Source organism: Leopardus geoffroyi, chromosome C1 (genome assembly GCF_018350155.1).
Source record: "Leopardus geoffroyi isolate Oge1 chromosome C1, O.geoffroyi_Oge1_pat1.0, whole genome shotgun sequence".
NCBI classification, from domain to species: Eukaryota; Metazoa; Chordata; class Mammalia; order Carnivora; family Felidae; genus Leopardus; species Leopardus geoffroyi.
The window spans coordinates 148,620,734-148,639,901 of record NC_059328.1 but is presented as its reverse complement, the minus strand read 5'-3'; the positions used below and the strand labels follow the sequence as shown (position 1 = coordinate 148,639,901).

The window sequence follows — 19,168 nt, the reverse complement described above, 5'->3', positions numbered from 1 at the left end:
AAAGAATGAAATATGGCCTTTTGTAGCAACGTGGATGGAACTGGAGAGTGTGATGCTAAGTGAAATAAGCCATACAGAGAAAGACAGATACCGTATGTTTTCACTCTTATGTGGATCCTGAAAAACTTGACAGAAACCCATGGGGGAGCGGAAGGAAAAAAAAAAAGAGGTTATAGTGGGAGAGAGCCAAAGCATAAGAGACTCTTGAAAACTGAGAACTGAGGGTTGATGGGGGGGGGGGTGGGAGGGAGGGAAGTGTAGGTGATGGGCATTGAGGAGGGCATCTTTTGGGATGATCACTGGGTGTTGTATGGAAACCAATTTGACAATAAATTTCATATATTAAAAAAAATAAAAAAACAAAAAAACAAAAGAAAACAAAAAAAAGCAAAACCCCTTTTCTGCAGGAATATCATGTTTATGACCTGTCACCAGGCAATATGAATTCTCTCATCATGTAGGGGCTGGAAGAGGCAGGAAGGGCTGACTGGAGAGGTAGGGAGGGAAGGAAAAAAGTAGTGGGAGAGAGGTCTGTGTGCAGGGAGGAGTTGGAAATAGTGGAAGAGGAAAATTTTAGGCTGCTTGCCACTTAGATTCATACAATTCCAAGCTTTGGGGGATTGTTTTTCAATCTCCCAAATCTCAAACCCTAGGTTGATTTTAAAGTGGGTCATCCAGAGATGAATAACATATGGATAGAAATTTCTTACCGTGTTTCAGTGGTTGATGAGATCCTATGAATAGGACTGCCCTCTTTCTGTCTTAGACTTTTAAATTCTTGCATTGATATGAGAATTAACATGGGTTCTTGAAACTAGACATACTTCTAGTTGAGTGCATGAATGAATGTTACTAAAATGCAGAAGATATGACCCTCATTTCTGCTACTGTATTTCTTCTGGCTAATTGTGTATTGTTGGGTCTTCATGACAATACATATTATGAGGGGAATCATAATGCATGTGAAAATTCATCAGCAGATACCTATACTTACATCACTACATCTTTTATATATCCTAATTTTTATATGAGGCTATAGGGTTTATGCATTTTTCATTAAAAAATTAAGGTATAACTTATCTACAGTAAAATATACCCTTTTAGTGTACAGTTCCATGACTTTCCATAAGTTTGTATAGTCTGTGACCAAAATCAAGAGACAGAACCCTCAACCCCCCCAAGTTCCCTCCTGTCCCTTTGTGGTCAACTGCTCCTCTCATCCCCAGCTCCTGACAACCACTGATCTCAGCAGATCTAGTTTTCTAAAAGGCATTGGTCTTTCCACTCCAAGTTGACCTTTCTTATAAAATCTTATTATGCTTCAGGCTGAACTATGGATTCAGGGAGGATTTTTCTCCGTGGTAAGAAAACACATGGGTCCCTCTAACTACCATATTCAAGATAGTCATACACAGGGATCTTGGGACTTGATTTTGTTGCTGGCCTCTTATCCTTTGCCTGGGATTCTGAGTGATGTCCTGTAGGATACCTGCTTAGGGATAGAAGCTAACACTTAGGAGGGCTATTTGCATCTGGCTCTGCTGTACTTTGCATATAACTTCATTTTCTTCTCACAGGATCTCAAGGAAGCACATACTATGAACCACATTCCCATTTACAGATGGGGAAACTGAGGCACAGAAAAGGGAAGAAATCTCCCAAGGACACATAGCTAGTGAGTGACAGAGGCAGCAGGAGACCCATTTGATGTCTTGTGTCAGACCTGTTCTACCCAGTAACCTGTGCAGTCTTAGCCACAGTCCTATGACAGTAAACATTGAACTAAGTATTAAAGGTGGTTTTTTTTTTTTAAATAGGTATAGTTGCTGTTAAAACAGCACATCAGCTCAATGTTTTCTTATGATTTACGAATACAACTTGTTATTACTGCTGTTGATTTTTCTTTTCTTTTTTGTTTACCTTTTATTTATTTATTTTGAGAGAGACAGAAACCTTGCAAGTGGGGGAGGGGCAGAGAGGGAGGGAGAGAGAGAATCCCAAGCAGGCTCTGCCCTGTCAGTGCAGAGCCCGATGTCAGGCTCAAACCCACGAAACCATGAGATCATGACCTGAGCCGAAACCAAGAGTCAGATGCTTAACCGACTGAGCCACCCAGGCGCCCCTTGATTTTTCTTTTAGTCTGTGAAATAAGGAAGTAATATTTTTAACGGAAAGGAAAAGAACTCTTGTATGTAATAGACATAAGCATATATGCCTATAAAAAGCAATATAGACTCTGGCATCATCAACCTAGCATAGCATAATCAACCTCTATTGACCACTCTCTTTAAACATTTTATTTGGGGTTAACATATATTCTAGGGGAATGTGTCCATTCCATCTAGTTCCACTTACAAGTGTGGACATGCTCTGGCCCCTCAGGAAGAGGCAGATAGTGGGCAGGTGCAAGAGAATGTGAGACGCAGAAGTAGGCAGGTTGTGTTGCCCTGGCAGGGCACCATCCATCCCTGCCCTTCTTCTAAAGCTAGGAAGGCAAAGAGTTGCTTATGACCTCACCTCAAATCAATTTGTAGGAGAACCAAGCCCCCCACCTTAGAGGCTTTGTAGCTGTAGCCTATAATCAAGATCGTGCCTTGTCCTGGGGCACCAGGTTGGCTCAGTTGGTACAGCCTGTGACTCTTGATTGTGAGTTTGAGCTGCATGTTGGGCGTAGAGATTACAAAAAAAAAAAAAAAAAAAAAAAAAGATCTTGCCATGTACCATCTGACTTATTACACCCCATGGACTTCATACACACACCTTTTTATTTCGCTGTCATAAAACCAGTGCTACTAACCAGAACAGAGTGCAAACAGATTACTAGGTGCCAGGCACTGTTCTAAGAACTTCATATGTAGAAACTCCTCTGTTTCACACAACAGCCCTGTGAAGTATATACTCTTCCTTGCCTCCATTTTACAAATGACTTCTCTAAGGCACAGGGTAAGTAATTTGGTCAAGGTCAAATCGACCTTGGTAGTGGAGAAGTCACTACCAAATGGGGGCCCTAGAGGCCTAGCTGCTCAGTTTATGCTCCAGTCTTTTCCAGATCCCTGATTTTGACGGCAATAGCTAGTCTTCCTTCTATAAATTATGCAATCCTGTCCCTTCAATTAATGTGAAAGCAGCAGAAAGAGTGGTTATTCACAGACTTAAATGCAAGTATCTGCCCTCTGGAAGTAGAGTAAGGACTCTCACTTCATTCACCCACAAAATGTAAAAACAAACTAGTAAATCCAAACCAAACCCCTGTCGATCTGGTAAGAGTTTTCTGAGTTTCTGGAGGTACTTAGAAGAAATACAAAACATAGAAACAAAAATGGCAACGGCCAACCACCTTCATAAAAAAATTTTACTGGATAAACCCAGTGCCTAATCTTCCTCCAGCCCTTAGCCATGCAACCCTCCACCACCCACCTTCACTTGAAATCAAATATTTCCTTATGGAGGGGAGAAAGATCAAAAACTTCTGAATTTCTATTACATAAGCTGCTTTTTTACAAAAACATGGCAGAGTAAAACTGTGCCAATTTGGTATCATGATGCTTGCCTCATTTTCTATCTTATCTTTGAAAAGGTTTGTTAAATAGACATTAGGAATTTGGGAGAAACAACTTTTCTCACCAAAACCTCTTCGTGTTCCTTGGACCGAGAGCAGATTCTCTCATAGGACATCAGATATCTGAGCTGGGTAGAGGCTCAGTGGTCAGTGCTTGTTCACCCATGCAGACTGGTGTGTTGGATAAATACTGACTGGGCGCATCCTGTGAGGGGCCTCACCCGTGGCTCACCTTCTCCAGTGTGTCGTTCAGGGTATCCATTGCCTGCAGTTTGGCAATATTTGCAATGGCGCTGTAAAGATGAGACAAAATTTCATATAGGATGGGAAAACTTTCTTACTAAGGAGGCTAAATGATTTATACAAGGGGCTATCTACTTGGCCTTTAAGTCTTTACACTTGCTTGGTAATATCTAGAAGGCAAAAAATTCTGCTTCTGTGTGCCCATGTGCTACAAAAATCTTTGTAGGTCAAATCATTCTTACTAGTGTATTTAATTTTTTTTTAATGTTTATTTATTTTTGAGAGCGGGGGCAGAGAGAGAGGGAGACCCAGAATCTGAAGCAGGCTCCAGGCTCTGAGCTGTCAGCACAGAGCCTGACACGGGGCTCGAACTCACGGACTGTGAGATCATGGCCTGAGCTGAAGTTGGATGCTTAACCAACTGAACCACCCAGGTGCCCTTTTACTAGTGTATTTTTGTTTTATCTTTCCATTGAAGTATATAGCCTGGTGAATATTCACAACTAGTTAAACCAGCTGCCCCTGAGGATAACTGTTTCCCTGACTTGTAGCCCTGTAGATTAGTTCTGAGTGTTTCTATACTTTATACAATGAATCACACAGCAAATACTCCTTTGTGTCCGGCTTCTTTTTCTCAGGCCAATTTATTTTGTAGGAGAGCATCAGTTAGGGCTCAGCCTGCAGTACAATTTCTTGATGGAAACTGTACTTGGCATTTTTTTTTTTTTCTGGATGTTTTGTGTTGGTTAGAAGTTATTAGGAAATGGACATAGATCGATGATGCTCAGAAATTTATTTTCTATGATACATTTTGCAAAAGCCATTCTCCAAGATGTAAGGAGGGATGTCTGTCCATGAAAATGAGGCCCTCGTATCTCATGCATACACTCACAAAGCAATGACAACAGCAGAGGTGAATTTAGGGTGGAGCTAATGAAGCTTCAGCTTCAGGCCTCCCCCTGAACAGGCTCCTTCTCCCTCAGGAGGGTTCCTAGCCATTCATAGCTATAATGTTTTACTATTTTTCTTTAAAATGGCTCCCAAATCCTACACATATCAGGCCTCACATACCTATATCTGTTGCTGGTAAATAGGGCAAGAGAGAGTGAGCTACTTCTTGCTGTTTATGTTTTGAAGTGGTCCCATTCTCATCTTTTAATGACTCTTAGGCAACAATTGAGTTTTTTAAGAGGGTTCCAATCTCCACTTTATTACTCTCTAGTCAACTCTTCCCACATCATTCAGCTGACGACACAATTAAGTCCCCATTTTCTGAAGTGTAGAGAAATAAATGACTTGTCCACTGGCTGCCAACTGGATGATATATCTAAGCAAACACTTTTATTTTATTTTATTTTTTGTGAGAGAGATAGAGACAGTGTGAGCAGGGGAAGGGCAGAGGGAAAGGGAGAGGGAGAATCTCAAGTAGGTCCCATGTCCAGTGTGGAGCCTGACACGGGGCTCGATCTCACGACAGTAAGATCACAACCTGAGGGGCGCCTGGGTGGCTCAGTCGGTTAAGCGTCCGACTTCAGCTCAGGTCACGATCTCGCGGTCCGTGAGTTCGATCCCCACGTCGGGCTCTGGGCTGATGGCTCAGAGCCTGGAGCCTGTTTCCGATTCTGTGTCTCCCTCTCTCTCTGCCCCTCCCCCATTCATGCTCTGTCTCTCTCTGTCTCAAAAATAAAATAAAGGTTAAAAAAAAAAAATTAAAAAAAAAAATCACAACCTGAGCGGAAATCCGAATTGGTTGCTCAACCACCTGAGCCACCCAGGTGCCCCTAAGCCATGACTTTTTAGTTGTTCCTGAGCCCCTGGCCCAGGCATGTTAACCAGGTCACAATAAACAGGGCTTATGCCTGAATCAGGTTTTAGTTACAGAATAAAGCCAGCTTTCAATTTCAAGTGATTTCTCTATTCTAAGAACTGTCCTAGATGTTGGGTCCGGAGATGAATAAAATGTGACCCCCACGGTTGAGGATTTATAGCATTGACTTTCATTATGTGATAGTTATTTTCTGATAGCAGAAGAAACAAAAACGTACTGGTAATGGGGCAAATGAGCCTTTCATTTTAAAGTGGCACAAATCCTCAAAAAAATTCTTTCCCAGAAATTGGGAAGAAAACTTCAAAAGTGATTTAAAGATGGGCACCTGGGAGGCTCAGTAGGTCAAGCATTCAACTCTTGATTTTGGCTCAGGTCACGATCTCACTGTTGTGATACTGAGCCCCAAGTCAGGCTCTGCGCTGGGTGTGGGGCCTGCCTGAGAGTCTCTCTCTTCCTCTGCCCCTCCCCCACTCATTCTCTCCTAAAAAAATAAAGTGAATTAAAGACAATTTTACATGAAACAGCCACAGAAATTACACAGTCTATTTCCCTCTGCATTCTCTTTCTGGGACTACTACCATTATAATTCTTTAGGATACATCTTGAATGCCCTCCAATTGATTTCTTTTTGAATCACTTATTGAGTCATCTATGGAAACCATCTTGAAATTGTCCCTGAAGTGCCCTCATTACCTACTTGGAGGAGCCAGTTTTGCAGGTCTCTTTCTTTTGGAACACATTTTCTTTAACCACAGTACACAGTGGTTAGGCCATTTGCTCACCTGACCAGCCCACAGCTCTCTGCTTAGCTCTGGGAATTGTGCCTTCTGTCAAGGTTACAGGGGAATGAGCAGGGAGAAACTAACCTCAGTATCTATATGCCTTCTGGCCATGCCAAATATAGTGGCCATTATTTTCTAAATAATTGAGTGATGGATTTAAAACAAAACCAAAAAAAAAAAAAAAAAAAAAAAAAAAAAAAAGAAACCCACCCCATTTATTTTTAATTCAGAAGATTTGCTACAGCAGAAAGCATATTATGAAACTAGGGCCAGCCTAGGGACACTATTTTAAAGGCTAATGTGAAAATAGGCTAAAGGAACATGAGTCAGGTTTAGATGAAGTCAGGATTGTGCTTTTTAAGCATAAGGACAAGGCAGCTGGGCTGGCTGCAGAGAGAAGGAGGAGGGTGAGGGGGTCCAGAATCTTCTAGAAGGTAGTCACCTTTCACCTGAATGTGCCTTTCATCTTTATCCCCCAACACCACCCCTCCTGGGCTGGCTGCCTTTAACCCTGTTCACCAAAGGTCTAGGAAGGGTTGGTTTGTCCTAAAATGCAGGGAGGCCTCTGACTTCTGGAAGCAGAGTCACTCAAAACTCCTTGAGGTGATGAAAGAGAAGAAATCAGGCAATCCCTACCTTGTTTTCTCTAATCCCGTTTTTTTGGTGTGTCTGTCCAAGACGCCAATTTCTTGTTTTTTGGAAATTCGCATTCCTCCGGCTTTTACTATACAAAATAAGCATCAACACAGAGGCGTAGTTAGAATAGAAAGAGTAGTCTTGCTTTGTTATCCAAGGTATGAATTTAGACTTGAAAAAAAATTTTAGAACTTACTTTCTGAAGATCTAAGCTTTTATCTAAAATAACACAATAAAACGTTACCCTGAATTGAAGAAAAAATATTGTGTCATGCAAACAAGGTGGGGAAGGGGAGAAGGGCTGAGGTCTGCTTTTTGATGTGCGGAGAGCAGGAACTGAGGCTAAAAAAAACAAGAGAGGTTTACACTTTTGGTTTGGGGAGGAGAATAACAACATACTCCCTTAGGTGTTTCACTGAAAAACATTTTTTCTTGTTATCAAACCAATTACATTCTTTATGATAGCAACAGACAATTACAATGTGACCCTCTTGTTTTCCCACAAGATTAAAGTTTGTGCAAGGCTTGCATTTTTTTTTTTTTTTTTTTTTTTTTTTTTCCAACTAGAGCGTTCAAAAGCCAGATTCTGAGAGATGAGCCAAAAGTCAGGGCATGCAGTGGTAACAGGCATTTAATTCAAGAGAAATGCCTCTGTTCCCACTGGATACCCACCTTCCATCCAGGACCCCAAACCTCTGATGTTGGCCAAGCTCAGAGGTTCTAATGAGTAATTAAACTACATTAATAATCCTGCCATTCAGGAGATCAATTAGTGTTAATTAGGCTACAGATGACCTAACAGCAATTCAAGTGTTTAACAATGTCAGATGAAATCAACTTTTGAAAAGGAACAACCCATTTCAGATTGCAAGTCAAAGCAAATACTTCTTTCTGTTCCCAGGAAATGTGCACATCTCAAATCTGACAAACTCAAATGAGAAGAAGCTAAATGGACATTGATTTGTTTGAACTTGTTAATTCTCTTTATGGAAACGCCAAATTGGCAATTTCTAAAACTAGTTCCAATAAAGCGAAAAATAAGGGAAACCCATTCTATTTCTCAATGCACTTGTGAATTTGACCTTACCCTTGTTCTTTAAAAATTATTACATACTTTGCTGATTTTGTAAAACACGCATAAGGCACACAATTCAAAAAGCACGAAGAGGTCTGCAGTCTCCCTCCTACCATTATTTCTAGCTCCCAGTTCATCTCCCTAGGGACTGCTAATGTTACATGTTTCCAATGTGTTTACCCAGATATTCTACATATCACGATTTTTAATGTTTTTAATTTTTAATTATTTTATTTTAGTGTTTATTTATTTTGTGTGTGTGTGAGAGAGAGAGGGAGAGAGAGCAGGGAAGGGGCAGAGAGAGAGAGAGAGAGAGAGAGAGAAAATCCCAATAGGCCCCATGCTGCCAGCACAGAGCCTGACCTAGGGCTGGACCCACAAACCTTGAGATCACAACCTGAGCTGAATCTGAGAGTCAGACACTCAACCAGCTGAGCCTCCTAGGTGCCCCATTGTATTACTAATTTAAAAAAAAAATTTAATTAAAAGTTTTTTTAATGTTTATTTATTTTTGAAGGAGAGACAGACACAGAGTGTGAGCCAGGGAGGGGCAGAGAGAGACAGAGACAAAGAATCGGAAGCAGGCTCCAGGCTCCGAGCTGTCATCACAGAGCCGGATGCAAGGCTCGAAGCACAAGATCATGACCCCAGATGAAGTCGGACACTTAACCGACTGAGCCACTCAGGCACCCCATCATATTACTATTTTTTTTTTAAATATGAAATTTATTGTCAAATTGGTTTCCATACAACACCCAGTGCTCATCCCAACAGGTGCCCTCCTCAATGCCCATCACCCACCCTCCGCTCCCTCCCACCCCCTATGAACCCTCAGTTTGTTCTCAGTTTTTAAGAGTCTCTTATGTATTGGCTCCCTCCTTGTCTAACCTTTTTTTTTTTTTTTTCTCCTTCCCCTCCCCCGTGGTCTTCTGTTAAGTTTCTCAGGATCCACATAAGACTGAAAACATATGGTATCTGTCTTTCTCTGTATGGCTTATTTCACTTAGCATCACACTCTCTAGTTCCATCCACGTTGCGACAAAGGACAAATATTTCATTCTTTCGCATTGCCACATAGTATTCCATTGTGTACATAAACCACAATTTCTTTATCCATTCATTATATTACTATTTTTTAAATGGCAGCATAAGATACACATTGTTCTGCATCTTGTTAGTTTATATTTTTCACTCAATGATAAATTTTGGAGAAAATTCCCTATCTATCTATGTAGACATGTGTTGTTCTTTTTTTTTTTTTTTTATACGAAATTTATTGTCAAATTGGTTTCCATACAACACCCAGTGCTCATCCCAAAAGGTGCCCTCCTCAATACCCATCACCCACCCTCCCCTCCCTCCCACCCCCCATCAACCCTCAGTTTGTTCTCAGTTTTTAAGAGTCTCTTATGCTTTGGCTCTCTCCCACTCTAACCTCTTTTTTTTTTTCCTGCCCCTCCCCCATGGGTTTCTGTTAAGTTTCTCAAGATCCACATAAGAGTGAAACCATATGGTATCTGTCTTTCTCTGTATGGCTTATTTCACTTAGCATCACACTCTCCAGTTCCATCCACGTTGCTACAAAGGGCCATATTTCATTCTTTCTCATTGCCACGTAGTACTCCATTGTGTATATAAACCACAATTTCTTTATCCATTCATCAGTTGACGGACATTTAGGCTCTTTCCATAATTTGGCTATTGTTGAGAGTGCTGCTATAAACATTGGGGTACAAGTGCCCCTATGCATCAGTACTCCTGTATCCCTTGGGTAAATTCCTAGCAGTGCTATTGCTGGGTCATAGGGTAGGTCTATTTTTAATTTTCTGATGTGTTGTTCTTTTTAACATCTACTTTAAAATTTCATTATATGAACATTCTGTGTTTACTTAACCAACTCCCAAATGTTGGACATTTTGGATGTTTCTAATTCATTGATGTCACAAATCATGCTGCAACAAATATTGCTTTATATGCATAATTTTGCACAAGTGCAAGTATATCCGTGGGATAAATTCCTACAAGTGATCTTGTTCTATGTGCATTTGGAATTTTGTTACATCTTGCCAAATTGCCCTTCCCAGAGGTTGTACCTGTTTACAGTCTCAGGAGCTCTGATGACAATGCTCCTTTCCCCTACCTCCGGCAACAATGGGAGCTGGAAATGTTTGGTTTTGTCAACGAAGAAGTCAAAGAAAAACATATTTTATTTTCATTTGCATTTCTTCGATTTTATTAAAGGTTGAGCTTGCTTCTGCGTGTTACAAGCCATTTGTATTTCCTTTTCATGAACTGCTCAAATTTTTGTCCATTTTTTTCTATTTGACTTCTACTCTGTTCTGTTAATCTCTTTACTGCAGTTGCAACTCTAGTTTAATGATGGTAGCAATATATATATTTATTTATTAAAGAATAGTTGACACACAGTGATGGTAGCATTACATTTTAATGTCTGATAGAGTTAATACTTTTTTGCTGTTTCCTCCGCAGAATTTTACTAGTTATTCTGATTTAGTTTTCCATATGAACTTTATTAAAAAATTTTTTTTAACGTTTATTATTATTTTAGAGAGACAGAGAGAGACAGAGCAGAGTGGCGAGGGGCAGAGAGAGAAGGAGACACAGGATCCAAAGCAGGCTCCAGGCTCTGAGCTATCAGCGCAGAGCCCAATGTAGGGCCCAAACCCACGAACTGCGAGATCATGACCTGAGCTAAGTTCGGATGCTCAACCGACTGAGCCACCCAGGTGCCCCTCCATATGAACCTTAAAATCAGTTTGTCAATTCTTTCCTTAACAGTCCTGCTGGTATTTTTTTTTAATGGTCTCACTTTAAATTTATAGATTTATTTATTTATTTTTTTAAATTTTTTTTTTTCCAACGTTTATTTATTTTTGGGACAGAGAGAGACAAAGCATGAACGGGGGAGGGGCAGAGAGAGAGGGAGACACAGAATCGGAAACAGGCTCCAGGCTCCGAGCCATCAGCCCAGAGCCCGACGCGGGGCTCGAACTCCCGGACCGCGAGATCGTGACCTGGCTGAAGTCGGACGCTCAACCGACTGCGCCACCCAGGCGCCCTTAAATTTATAGATTTTTTTAAAGGGAAAGTTCGTATCTTTATATTCCTAGTGGCTCTCTATTTAGGAACATGGTATGCTTTTCCATTGTTTATATATTCTTTTGGGTCGCTCAGGAACTGGTTCACATAAGGGGTGCTGGGTGGCTCGGTCGGTTGAGCATCTGACTTTGGATCAGGTCATGATCTCACAGTCTGTGGGTTCGAGCCCTGCATTGGGCTCTGTGCTGACAGCTCGGAGCCTGGAGCCTGCTTCTGCTTCTGTGTCTCCCTCTCTCTCTGACCCTCCCCTGCTCATGCTCTCTGTCGCAAAAATAAATAAAAACATTAAAAAAAAAAAAAAAAGGAACTGGTTCGCATAAATCTCACACATTTATTGTTAAGTTTAACCCCTAAGCATTTTATCTTTCTTGTTGCTGTTGCTATTGTAAATGGGGTTGATTCTTCAATGATAACTCTGACAGATTGTTGTTCTTATATCATTGATTTTATACCTAGATCTTATTGAATTCTTATTATTTATAATAGGTTTTTTTTTTGGTTGATTCCCTTAGGTTTTTCGGGTAAAAAAATTATATAACTTGCAAAGAATTATAATATTACTTCCTGTCAAACAATGTTAGTCATGGTAGTTGACATCTTTGTTATCCTAATTTTTAAGAGATTGCTTTTCATGTTTTTCCACTTAGGTGGACACACACACACACACACATACACACAGATATATATGTATATATATTTATATATTTTTTCATATTAAGGAAATACTCTTACTATTTCATTGGGCTTAAAAATTACAAATATCTTTTTAGCATTCATGGATATGACCCATGGTTTTTGTCCTTAATGTGGTTAATTATATTAACAGATATTAATATATAAAGATATATTAATGGATATCTTACTATCAAACCATTCTTGCATTCATGGAATAAACTCCACTTGGTCATTTTGAATCACCAAATTGTTTTTTCATTGATTATAAAAGCCTCTTGTTAGAATTTTGTAATATTAGATGCAGTCTAGAAAAAAGTGCTATTTTTACACATGATCTGCTTTAAATTCACACACACACACACACACACACACACACACACACAGACAAACATTACGTGAGAAAAAGGCATAGAGAGTAATCAGCAACAGAAATCAAATGATGTGAAAATATCTTCTGAACAGCCAGGGAATGTAAATGTGAAATAAATGAAGGGATGGCTTTTCTGGGAAGACTAAGGAGGCGTGCACCTCTGTGTGAGGGGTGATGGCATACACAGCACTGTTGTCTCTCCTACTGAGAGGAGTCAAACGGGAGGTCTAGAGTTTGGGCCTTCAGTACCTCTCCCATTGTATTTTTTATTCTCCTTGTGACAAGTGAGGTATCTTTTTAAAAAAAAATTTTTTAACATTCATTTATTTTTGAGAGACAGAGAGACAGAGCATGAGCAGGAGAGGGGCAAAGAGAGAGGGAGACACAGAATCCAAAGCAGGTTCCAGGCTCCGAGCTGTCAGCACAGAGCCCGATGTGGGGCTCGGACCCACGAGCTGTGAGATCATGACCTGAGCCGAAGTCGGACACTTAACTGACTGAGCCACCCAGGTGCCCCAGTGACGAGTGCTTTTGAAATATGGAGGGCTGTAATTATTTTCTTATTAATATTCTTTGTGTTTTCCCTGATGCTATTGTTTCTACATATTTTTTTCCACCAGGCTGACTATTATCACCAACTATAGAAGGACTATCGTGTGGAAGAGGAATGGCTTCTTGGTAAGGAAATTTTATGTAGGATCAGATAGCTCTAGAACCTTGAGCTCTGGAACCTTGAGCAAGATACTTAAACCTCTCTAAGACTCAGTTTCTACATCCTTCAATAATGCCATTCGTTCAGGTTGCTCTAGAGAATAGAGATGATACGAGCACCTGGTTCATGGTGGGCACTTGACAATTGTTATTACTCATATTTATTTCATGTTGTTCCAGAGGAGAGAATGAAGACCAAAGGATGAACATTCCTGAAAGGCAGAGCCTGGCTACTAGCCTGGCAAGTTTGTGTCATTCAAGTGAAGTAGGTTGCCTAGGACAAGAGTAAGTCCCTTGGCTCTCAGTGTGTGAAAGAAAAAAAGTCCACTTGCCATGAACATCTTAGGAGGATTTTGGAGAATTTGTTGGAAGTTGAACTAGATGATCTTTATTATAAAGTCTTAACTCCAAAATAAATTACTTTCCTCCCTTTGAAAGAATATAAGGCACTTAACAGAATGTCAAAAGAAATTTAAGAATGCATTCTTAAGAATGTCCTTAAGAACAATAAAACAAAGATATTTGAAGGGAAATTAAAAATCCTCCCAGAAGATTCTTACTTTCATCCAGGAATCTTTGAATTCTCTCTGTGATGGCTGCATGCTCTCAGTCATTTAGGAAGCATAAGTAAACCACAGACACCTTGGATTTCCAGAGCACAGTTCTTGTACCAAAGTTGTTCTGGTAGGCAGGTAATTTACTTGGTCAGCCATGTACAGTAGAAAGACATGGAAGTTAATATCCCCATACTGTAGATGGATACACTAAGATATCGATTAAGGCTCTCACTACTTGGGGTGACTGAACCTGATGGAACCAGTTTGTGGGAGGGTCATCTTCAAAGTTCTGCTGGGAATACTGATCACACTGGTCTCCCAGCCTGTTGATAAACCATTGCAAATAAGTATTTACAATCCAACACAATTAGGTACTTGCCCATTTTCAATACACCAGATAGGTCTGCTCATGAGAATGCTTCAAAGTTCCACTGTATCTAAATTAGTTTACTTAAAGATGTAATAATTTACACAATTCCATGTTTGAGACTATATTGCCTTTTGAATTTCTGTAGAAGGACCAACTGCAATTGGGCAAGGTAAATATGAACTGATTAAACATTTTAACAGGTTTTTCAGTACAAATATATAAGACTTTAGGTCCTTTCAATAAGCAAAATGAACTAGAGATTTAAAAAATGTAAAAGAGAAAGATGCCCTTTTGGATAGTTTCATCAGAAAAATCTAAATTTATGTGGGGAAAATGAACCTTTGCTCTCCTATCTCTGAGTAGTATTAATACTATATAATAACTTTTCAGTTAAGATTTTCCAGACAACAGGTTTTGGTAGAGGGTAGTCAAGGTAAAGAAAGATACATCCTCCAGCAAAATAAACTTTTTTCCTTCACTAATCAGTGGAAAATGAATGGGGGAAAGCTGAATAACACAAAGGTTTGTGCATACTCTGCCTGTGACTTAGCACTTATATTTGAAGATTTTAACTAAAGGTTAGATGTTCGCAAAACATTCACTTTGCATTTACAGTCAATGTTTCAGGCCATGTTTTTCAAGATTTTTTAAATGTTTATTTATTTTTCAGAGACAGAGAGACAGAGCATGAGGGCAGAGAGGCAGAGAGAGGGGGAGACACAGAATCCAAAGCAGGCTCCAGTCTCTGAGCTGTCAGCACAGAACCTGACACAGGGCTTGAACTCACGGACCACAAGACCATGACCTGAGTTGAAGTCAGACGCTTCATCGACTGAGCCACCCAAGGGCCCCATGTTTCAGCCCATTTTAAGATGCCAATCAAGACCCAAAAGGAGAGTCAGGAGAAGGTGGTGAAGTAATGAGAGAGGGCTTTAGAGCAGGAGAGCTTTGCCATGGGGCCCACTTTCTTTTCAAAGCTCAGCCCCACTCCCCATTAGCTGTGGCTTTGGACCAGTCCCTCAACCTTGCTGACTTTCAGTCTGCTCCTCTGTGAAACAAGGATGAGGGTGCATCGTTGGTCTGCAGGGCTGTGGGCATGTCTAGGAGACCAGCTGGTCCTATGGTCATCCCAACCCCTGGCCCCGTAATGTGTGGGGTAGCAGGTATCACACAGCGTCTCCTCGAGCCTCACAGACTAACCCCCGTACGGTGACTTGAGCAGACTGGAGTTGAGAATTAAGCCTTTGGTATTTGTTTTATTTTAAATGATACCCGTCCTTATGTAGCCATGGCGTCCCCCTCATTTTCTGCATGACAGTCACACTTGAGCATGTCCCCAAACCTCCCTCTCTTTTTAATGAGCCAGAAAACTGATTCTCTCTGGGGGTTCCATGGTGACCCCTCTGATGGCTCTGATTCATTTGACTTAAACCAAAATACAAAGTGAAAGAGATGCAGAAAAACGCAGGAATTCTTGCTCTTTTGAGTTACTTGGCTTCCTCATCTTACTTTCCACTCACACATTTTTGGCTCCTCGTGTAATGGGGTTCTTCTAAAATCGAGAGCGAGGCAAATCAGAAGAGCAGAAAAGTCAAAGCTACGCTGACGAGCGGCTAGGCCACGTCATGTTTAATGTAGACTTGTTTCACAGCACCAATATATAACCAGGGCTGACAGAGATGCAAAATATTGTATTCATACACGTGAAAGAAAAGCAGCTAAGACTGCACGTGTAGGCGGGAAAGAGTTACAGCTGGCTAACTTCGCAGACGTTTCATTTTTTTTTTTTAATTTTTTTTTTCAACGTTTATTTATTTTTGAGACAGAGAGAGACAGAGCATGAACAGGGGAGGGGCAGAGAGAGAGGGAGACACAGAATCGGAAACAGGCTCCAGGCTCTGAGCCATCAGCCCAGAGCCCGACGCGGGGCTCGAACTCACGGACCGCGAGATCGTGACCTGGCTGAAGTCGGACGCTCAACCGACTGCGCCACCCAGGTGCCCCCTTTTTTTTTTTTTTTAAATACTATCTCAACTTTTTAAAAAAGTTTATCTATTTTGAGAGTGAGCGAGCGAGAGAGTGTGAGGGTGTATGCAGGGGAGGGGCAAAGAGAGAGGGAGAGAGAGAAGCCCAAGCAGGCCCCATGCTCAGAGCAGAGCCAGATGTGGGGCTCGATTCCGCATCATGGATCACGACCTGAGCCGAAACCAAGAGTCAGGCCCTTAACTGACTGAGCCACCCAGGCTCCCCTATTAGCCCCTGCTTTAAAGATGAGGAAACTGAGGCCAGAGATGTGGAACGGAGTTTAAGCCTAGGGACTGCCTGATTCCAAAGGCCATGTCAGCCCCTCCCCACCAAATCACATCTGATTCCTGCTGTCAGGGATCTCTATATTGTTTATAAAAGTCAGGTGCTGTTTTAATGGAGTCTTGGCAATGAATTATTTTTGTGCCATAAATACAATTTTGCGCCATAGCAAACTGATTCAGGCTTCAAATATGTAGCAAGACGAGCTGAAGGATGAGGTTTCTTTGTTCCCTCGCTCTCAGCGGGGAGGCCAAAGTCTGCCTTCATCTCCATTCCAATTATCCCAAACCTCTTATCTGTAGTGTCACAGTTCATAATAATTAATTGTCATGCCAGAGGCATTGTGACATGCTTGATGGAGTCATGGTGTGCTATGTACACAGAGTAATTAGCAATCATTAGTGGAGGGACAGAAAGTTCCTGGTGGTTTCATTCAAACTTTCATTTGGTTAAGTTTATCTCTGTGTGCTTTGTGCATAAATGTAATTTAGCAAATCAGGTTTTAGCTTATCCGTTTTATGAAGGATTGGGGTGGAAGTTGCGGGAAGAGAATGTGTTCTTTTTTCTTTTGTCTTTCTGTAATGAGCTTCTCCTCTAATAATGTGCATGTATAGTTCCTGACCATTAGTTAGCATCATTAACTTTAAATACAGATAATGTTAAATACTGCTAAATCCAATTACAAATATAAAATGTCAGGAGTCTGCTACAGGAAACCAGGGCACCGTGTCCAAAACTTGAAGCTCAGATTTAGTAGTAAAATTCAGACTCTTTTCAGGTGGGCCACCCACCAGAAAGCCATTGAATTCTGTGTCAGTTTTTGAAGCTTTCTGAAGGTTACACCTGCCAGCATCCTCTGCAGCAAAGATGGCTGAAATAACCTTGGCTTAGAGGTGCCAAAGAATTACACCAATAAATAAATTTTGTAAATGGAGAAAAGCAAGAACAAAGTGGTCAAGATTTTGAGATCTTTCTTAAGGAAAAAAGAAGGAAGGCATTTGAAAGAACATAAAACTGGCTAAAAATAGTCCTGCATACCTCAGCCAATCTATATGAACATATGGTTAAGTACAATAAAACTAATTTCCATATTTCAGAGAGCATAAGTTAAAAAAAAAAGAGTGAGAGAAAACTGTGGCTACTTTGCAAAACACGTTGATTGCTACCTTTTCTAGTCAGCCCCCTCCAGTGCTTGGGTCCTTATTAAAAAGTGCTCCTTAGCTTGATAACAAGGTAAACTACATTATTGATAGCACTGCCCAATCCCAAAGCCTGAAGAGAAAGAGAGAAAAATAAAGTTGCTGTCCTCTTTGTGGAAACTGGTTTGCCTGGGTACAAAGTCAGATGATGTACAGGCATCTTGGGGTGACTGAGTCTTAGGGTTGGAACTTCTTGGGAGGAAGGTTGCCATGGCAGTCAATCACCTTCCTGTGGATGTGTCACTGCTAATCTCCAGCCAGAAAGGGAAGGTCCCTTTTTACGAGCACTGAGTCCCTTATACCTTCCTAGATCATTAGCTTTTAATTCAGCTGGGGCTTGACAAACCCCCAGGTGGTTTGTACACTAGCCCAGAAGGTTGAAAAAGACATAGGGGGAAAGCAGGTTGCATGAAGTTAAAGCAACAGCGGGATGTTAAGAACATCGACTCTGTTGGGGTGCCTCCGCCGAAGGTGTTGGTGGAAAGAGGAGCAGCGACAGCAGTGAGGCCAGTGAGGTCATCCGCAGGATGGAGGGCAGGTGGGTAGCCTACCTGCAGGAGGATGCCCCCCTTTCAGCGGGGAGAGCAGGACTTGCACTTCATTTGCCATAGCGTGTGCCAGTGTCAATGCCAGTCCGGTGCTCTGGAGGCTGAGCGCCAGCTGCTGCCCCACTGCACCCTGGCTTTATATGGGCTGGGGGCGGGGCCCCTTCAGGGCATTGCCGAGCAGCAACAGGGCTTGTCACCTCGCTTTCTGGGAACCTCCATCTCCTTGGCAAGTTTTCTCTTACAAGAAAGCTTTCTTCTTGTTCCCTTTATCTCAGAAGGCAAGGTAGACGGCTAAGGGAACTCCTGTTTTCTTTTGCCAGAGGCAGGGGAGAGGATGAAGTTCAGTGGAATTCTTTTTCTCACCAACTATTCATCCATCAAGTATATACAGTGCATCTACAATGTGACAGGCTCCCGGTTGCATTCTGGTGCGACAAGGAGGTCAAGATTTTTGTTTGGAGACATCCGTAGTCTTTCTGAAGAGACACTTAGAAAACAAAGCACTATGCCTTCGCCCCGGCTTTTGTCATTGTGAACATTCATACTAAGAAGATAATTGGGAATGTGCACAGAGACTTCTTCACAAGGATGACAATCATGTGCTTTTTTCTTTATTTTTTAGAATTGATTGGCATCAATATAAACATTCCCAAATACAGTGGGATAGTTAAGATATAGCCATGAGAATACTAGGTACACATTCCATGTCATGTTTTCAAATAATATTTAATGATGTGAAACTATTCATGATAAGACAGTGAAAAAGTAGGCTAGGAGCCAATAGATGCCAATTTTGTTAACAAGAAAAAGTCCAAATTTAAGCTTTATTGTATCTCCAGTGCTGATCAAAGTTGAGCATATGGCAGTTACTTAGAAATATTTCTTTGTTCTTCAGTATAATTAGAGACTTCTATACTTCAAAAAAAAAAAAAAAAAAAAAAAAAAAAAACCAAAATCAAAAGCAAAAAAACACAAAGTCCAAAACCTCTGCTCTTCAGAAAACATTGTTAAGGAAATGAAGACCAGCCACAAACTGAAGGGCAAATAAAATATGTGTAGAACACATTTCTGGTAAGTGCTGGCATTGAGAATACATAAAGAAACAACTCAGTAATAAGAAAACGAACAACCCAATTTAACAAAGTGAGCAAAAGATTAAAACAAAAACTTCACAAAGTAGAGATATTG

General features: G+C 41.0%; 1 protein-coding gene across 4 annotated transcripts in view; it reads right to left on the bottom strand.

Moving 5' to 3' along the window:
- DAPL1 (death associated protein like 1) overlaps nt 1-18,111 on the bottom strand; it is a 48,948-nt gene extending 30,837 nt beyond the window's left edge. For all 4 annotated transcript variants that reach the window (XM_045479925.1, XM_045479924.1, XM_045479926.1 and 1 more), the window contains exons 1-3: nt 17,984-18,111; nt 7,049-7,136; nt 3,792-3,852 (exon numbers count right to left, since the gene is read on the bottom strand). In XM_045479925.1, the coding sequence (XP_045335881.1) occupies nt 3,792-3,852; nt 7,049-7,136; nt 17,984-18,041 (207 nt within the window). In that variant the 5' untranslated portion in view covers nt 18,042-18,111. The remainder of the gene's footprint in view (nt 1-3,791; nt 3,853-7,048; nt 7,137-17,983) is intronic.
- Nucleotides 18,112-19,168: the final 1,057 nt, after the last annotated feature.